At 36.4% G+C, this 6,422-nt stretch overlaps 1 protein-coding gene across 1 annotated transcript; it reads right to left on the bottom strand.

Moving 5' to 3' along the window:
* Positions 1-835: 835 nt before the first annotated feature.
* Positions 836-5,095, bottom strand: LOC110444872 (dnaJ homolog subfamily B member 4-like). Its single transcript, XM_021489226.1, has 2 exons — positions 4,156-5,095; positions 836-3,632 (listed from the first exon to the last, which is right to left on the bottom strand). Exons 1-2 carry the CDS (start codon positions 4,972-4,974, stop codon positions 3,402-3,404), a joined length of 1,050 nt encoding a protein of 349 aa, XP_021344901.1. The 5' UTR covers positions 4,975-5,095; the 3' UTR covers positions 836-3,401.
* Positions 5,096-6,422: the final 1,327 nt, after the last annotated feature.

The raw sequence follows: 6,422 nt of genomic DNA, 5'->3' as shown, positions 1-6,422 counted from the left end.
CAAAGGAGGTGGAAGTTCTTCAGAAAAAAGAGAATATCACAGTCTATGGTCAAAGGAGAATATATCCTAGTCATTGGTAAAAGGAGAATATCCCATTCTAAGGTCTTGTATAGTCAATATATATCAAGCCTCATGCCCACTTAGTATATTTTTTAAACTAGGGGAGAGACATGGGGGGAGTTTGTTTGTAGCCCTTTTGTTCATGGTTTTACATTCTCACAAAATGTAAATGCAAGTTTGGTATCTTTCCAGGGAAACATTTGTAAGCACGTTCGTTTTTCTAAAGCTAAACAATGCATATAGCCAAGAACTTTTATTTCCGGCTTTAGATGATAGAATTCTCCATCATCGGGACGACATCGTGTTAAAAGGAAGATGACTCACTTGTAAAGAAGCTCTAGGCTTTTTCTTTATTTTATAGCCATGTCAGCCTTAGAGTTGTGGGAGTTAACAGAGACATGCCATGTGAGATTTAGGTCACAATATATACAGGTCACACAATTTATGTGCGACTCCTGCATGGTAGAACAGTTCCATCACTGAATTGGAACTTTTGTTTTCATCATCTGCTGCATGGATCATGTACTTCCATTTCCTCTTTCATAAAACAATTTTATCATAATTCTTCCAGTCCACTCAGCTGTACAAAACAAGTACAGATGTGTACTTTTGTAACACTTTTGGTGTTTAGCTTGTGTAAACTAAACTACAGAACACCGTGACACAAGTGGAACTGTATGAGCATGTAGCTATAGGTAGTCCTTCGACTTCATTACTAGAGTTTCAATACACTATATGTACGTGTACATTATATAAATATAATACAAACAAGGAATACAATTTAACAAGCCTCTTTATTTATACAGTATAATGAAATGAATTGCTGCCATACACATTTATATCGACTAGCTCTCATTTCCGATTACTCAACTTTCACCAAATCTTTTGCACTAAATCACACACAAATACTGCTATATAGCATCGACAATTTCTTTCATATCTTATATAAATAAAAGAGTAACACAAAAAAAAATCAGCAAAATAATATGACTAGGATAGGCTGTTAGCTGCCTAACCATACATTCTACAGATAGAGTGATGGTGAATCAGACAGAAACCTGTAACACATGGCCTCGTCTTCGACTAATACAGCCTCCAATTCAGTCTCACTCTGTCTCCGGTACATAACTTAGGATCAGATCTGACTTTTATTTAATTGTGATATAACACAAATTTCCAGCATTGTGTATTTATAACTATATATGTGTACAAGTGATTAATATTAATGAGGTAGCGACTACTTGAGCGGACATGCCAGGTTTTAGAGGATGCCAACAGATTATGGACCCCCCTCCAGGCGATACGTGGGACACCTCTACAAATGATGTTTAGGCAGAGCTGTACTGAATGTGAGACACACTGGCCTTCCTCCAGTACCCCAGGCACAGTTTAAACCAGTGAGATGTGTGGGCACATCACTAAGAATACCAGTGAAAAATAGTACTGGCAGGTACACATTTGTCTAGAGTAGAGAGGCCTTCAGCTTCTGTATTTATGGAGCCCTATCTCACTGATCCCCCGATTACCTAGCAGGTATATACATAGTCCTATATAAACCTTCATAACCCCCAGGTTTAATCATGTTCCCATGACCTCAGCTAGTATAGAAAATATATATATATGTCAGTAAATACCTATAGTATACCCAGACCTATAGATACATGCATTACATGATCAGAGACCGTGTGTTCTTGGAACATTTAGAAATTTTGGCATGATTTCAAAATTTGGGAAACAAAATTTACATATTTTGATTTTATTGGTATAAATTATAGTTACACATCTATGTTGTTAAACCCAAATTGTCTCATCAATGTCCCGTCTACTGTCATGTCTTAAGGAATTTAACAGGGTCATTTGTACTAGGCACTGTTAATCAGATATTCATCTCGCATATATAAATACTTTTATATATAACTAATAGTCAGACGTTTTGTGATAGGAAATCTAAAACAGTTAAATCTTTTATAAATAATGGGGGCTAAAGACACTGATGTTAAAACTCTAGAAAATGTCCCAGGAGGTGAGCGACATATTTGACTACATCATTCTAATAATAACTATATAGCTACCTAGCTATACTGGACTTCGAGTTATGTATGTATGTTTGAACAATGACTTTTCCCTATATAGATCGAGCTCCTGTACAAACATGTCATCTACAACTTAAATACCCAAATAAACAAACAATTCATCCCAAAATAAAAACGTATATACAGTTAATTATAACAATGTTAGCAGTATTCCCACCTATTTTCTATAAGTCTTGCTTACCACGGAAATAATACTTGTAAACTTTTAGTGCAAATGTACTCAATGTCTGCATTGATGTCTGCATTGATGGTGATTGAACACCAATCTCATTGTAATTTAAGTTAACTTTAATTTGTTACTTTAACTTATGAATTTATTCTGAAACGATCTTCAGTAACATATATGTAATCTTTTAACACAAATATATATCTATATTATTACAGACATATACAATAAATATAATTATATTGGACACTTGACACAAGAACAGTATAGTGACCTCACGGGGCAATTAATTTTGAACTGTTAATTCAAGCATGGTATAATCTTACAACACCAATAAATTTTAGATTTAATCAGACTAGATTTCAGTTAAATAACTTATAATTTATTTAAACAAATTTGGCGCTATTTTTACCCCATAGCTCACTGCTGTACATAGTAAATAAAACAGGGCGTGTCGATAGCCAAACAAGGGCTAGGCAACATAGTGGGCGATCAGCTTACTGGGTATATATTGTAAACTTTATTGTACGCCTTTAAACTTTCTCTCTCACAATAGAGATCAAGTTGTATTTCAAGATTTAAACTCCCACAATGTTCATATGAACACGACTCGCCTCACGAGTGCTGGAATTTACAAGCAAAGCTTTTATACACATAACTATTAAACTGCTGAAGAGCTTAACTGGGAGTGAACCTCATGATTATACATAATGAGGATACAATTTGTTATTTCAATCACTCCCTTCCAAGATTCGACATAATAGCCACACAATCCTAAGTAACATATGTTCCACTCCAATTGTGATTCATGCATGGCTGTGTGTCTATGGCTCCGACAGCATAGCCTGGTTAGGTCAATTACAGGTGTGCACGATTATTGTATCAAAAGCAAATCCTGACATAAAAAGCACTGTCTCTAACATTTCCACATGTGTTAGTTAAAATGTAATGCCACAGCGAACAAATGTACTTCTTGAATTAGGACACATACAAGTAACATACTTGGGATTCGTCTCTCTGTTAGTGTCGTCCCAAGTGATCACAAATGCTACAGAGCTACAATTGTCATACTGCCCCACTTATCACCTGGGCAAGCAGTCAGATAAAATTTCCTTGGCTGTAGAAGATATGTGGTTAGGAAATGTCACATCGAATTGAACTATCAAGTCCCCACGTTTGTTGGGCTGTTTGGGAAGTGGAAGTCCTTCACCCTGTATTCGTTTTAGACTGTTAGGTTTAACTACATCTGTTAATCTGAGAGGTATTTTCCTTCCGTCGATTGTAGGTACTTGAACTGTTGTGCCGCACAGCGACTGTAACAAAGAGTGTATTGTGAGTTACAAGTTGAATTGTAGGGTATTATGCATACATTATTACAATAAATATCTCTGGAATGTTCTATTTACCACAAGAATGTGTATTGTACATGTAGGGATATCAATATCTTTGTTTAACAACAAACAGGATGATTTTGGCTATAATAGTGTACATTCTCTTTTACCGATATATTACGGTTACCCCTTACTGTGTTGATTCAATATATAATGAGCTCTGATATTTTCCATTCAAATTAAATATGAGTTTTAGTATAAATAAAACTTTCATCTTTTCCAAACTTTCATCTTTTCTGAATTATCACTAACCATGGTTTAACAAATACAATGAAAACAATAATATCATGTCAAATCTATAAATACATTTCGATTTGTCCAATTTATAATTTACAGTTTTATAACATGTTTTGAGGGTGATTTTTCAAAATGTGTAGTTCATTTCCCTTTAAGTTGGGTGTGCACTAGTCTACATGGGTACATATTTGCGTTTTTTTATACTTACATCTCGTAGTGGAATCTTTGCTTTGTATGTTATATCACTACCTTCCCTCGCAAACTGTGTGTGTGGTTTGTCCTTTATCACAAAAACAACATCTGCTGGCACACTGTTTGGTGACTGATCCCCTTCCTTCGGAAAAGTGATCTTAGTACCAGCCTTCCAGCCTGGTTTTACATCGATTGTTAATATCTTGTCCTCTATTCTTGTTGTTTTACCATCTGGATTTAAAACTCGTCTTGTGATTTTCAGTTTTTTAGTCGTTCCTCTATGAATGTCTTCCAGAGATACAGGCAGGTCCTTGACAACAGGTGGGTCTTGACGTTTCCTTCCCCGCACGTGCGGCCCCATATGGTGTCCGTGCATCCCTTGCCCACCAAATCCAAAAGGATCATCATCAATGTCCATATCCTCTTGACCAGGATGTCCAAACTGGTACTGGCGGGGCCCACCCATACCTTGACCACCAAATCCGGAGTGGAAAAAGTTATCAAAGGGATTGTCAGTACCGAAAAACATCCGGAAAGTTTCGTGAGGGTTTCCTTGGAACGAGTAGCTATATGTACCCGGGCCAGGGTGACCCCCGCCCCCTGAGGGACCACCATTTTTCAGACCGTCCTCGCCATACTTATCGTATATTTCCCTTTTCTTCTTGTCACTAAGTACATCGTATGCCTCGGCTATCTCCTTGAATTTCTCCTCTGCTCCAGGTGACTTGTTTTTGTCGGGGTGATACTTCAGCGCCATTTTTCTGTATCCCTTTTTAATTTCATCGTCGGTTGATGCCTTGGTCACACCAAGAATCTTGTAAAAGTCCTTCCCCATGTTGCACAGTGTAATTCACAGCACAGACTATATGCTCAAACCTGTTACGTTTCTAACTGACCTACTCCCGTCTGACGTTTCACTTAAATATATGGCAACTTCCGTTCTCGGTGTTTCCCGAACTTTCTCGATGCGTCTGGAAGATTTGCGTCACTTCCTGTTCTTTAAATAGAAAAGGAATCCTGACGGATAGCTAAATAGTTTATGAATCAGATTCACTGCTTATTAATTAACTTCACCATTGTATTCGTGCTTTGAACATTAAGAAAAAAAAGGCTACCTTAATTAGGCCTACATAAGTTTTGTTTTGTGAGACTGACATATTATGATTATCAACACTGTAAAAAATCATAAGGCCTAGTTAAAAATATGGAGAGCTAACTTAGTTTTAACCACATTTTAGTTAAGTGCGCTACAAAAAATACAGAACAAGTACGACAATCTCCGTCAGTTAAATACACAGGCATATGGTGAAAGTGATCTGTTGTTATTCATTCATTAATACCATAGAAATCACTCCGAAACCGTTTTGCAACAATTTCAGTAAAATGAGTTCGACATATGCACTGTTGACAGATGTGGCCGCAAGGCTCAAGCTATATACAGCTAGGTATGTAGTCGAGTCGCGGAGCTGTCAAGTTGATTTATTGATTTCATTTAAAATCGAAAGTACTGGAGGGACGTTTCACTATTACGACACCAGAACAAATTCCCTGTCAAGACAATGACTTGTAGAGCTTTATTTATACAAACAGTTCCTGGTCAAGATCAAACCTGACCAGGAATTGATTAATTGTTCCGTCAAAAGTCCATTACTCTGTAAATAGGTTTATACAATTAAATACATGTATTTAGATATGCACATTCAGTCTGTTGGCTAAATAACAAAGGGATGATTCGTTACATACAATTATTTCAAATGTCATCCCGTGGCATAGTCTAATACATTTGACTTGAGGTGCTGGTATATTTCTTTATCTATAACAGCATGTTCATCAGCTACCACAGCCTCTTGTCTGTTTGTTTGTTTGAACACACCAAGTTCACTACCTTCTCCAGTTGGCAAGATTTATAAACCACTATTTTTCTTATATCATTGTTTTACGCAAAAAACAATTCCACTTCTTCTCCAGTTATCGCTGATTGTCCAACTAATCGAATCAGTCTCAATAATGAAACGAAAATCATATACTTGTAATTTATTTGGAAATATTTCATAAGCATTTATTAGAGTTTGGCACTTTGTTTCTTCTGAAAACCTGAAATCATGTGATGATACTGATTTTATTTCTGAATGGTTTAATATTTTAACTCTTATATAGACCTCAAAACAAGTTGTATTCATTATATAACAATCAAAGATGTGCAAGCTTGCAACGGCGAGAGCACGACAATGATCATTGCGGCGACCCTTTGGACATGGAAGAAAAATGATTATGTCTTTTCTT

This window comes from Mizuhopecten yessoensis, unplaced genomic scaffold (assembly GCF_002113885.1).
Source record: "Mizuhopecten yessoensis strain PY_sf001 unplaced genomic scaffold, ASM211388v2 hete_36183642, whole genome shotgun sequence".
Classification (NCBI taxonomy): domain Eukaryota; kingdom Metazoa; phylum Mollusca; class Bivalvia; order Pectinida; family Pectinidae; genus Mizuhopecten; species Mizuhopecten yessoensis.
Note: the sequence above shows the minus strand (reverse complement) of the source record. Positions and strands in the feature narration are given on the sequence as shown.

Bases quoted from the DNA above. Each gene is read 5' to 3' on its own strand.
- LOC110444872 (XM_021489226.1), bottom strand. From the start codon at position 4,974: ATGGGGAAGGACTTTTACAAGATTCTTGGTGTGACCAAGGCATCAACC. The intron at 3,633-4,155 runs GTAAGTATAAAA...TCTTTGTTACAG, and splicing joins CAAAGATTCCACTACGAGAT to TCGCTGTGCGGCACAACAGT.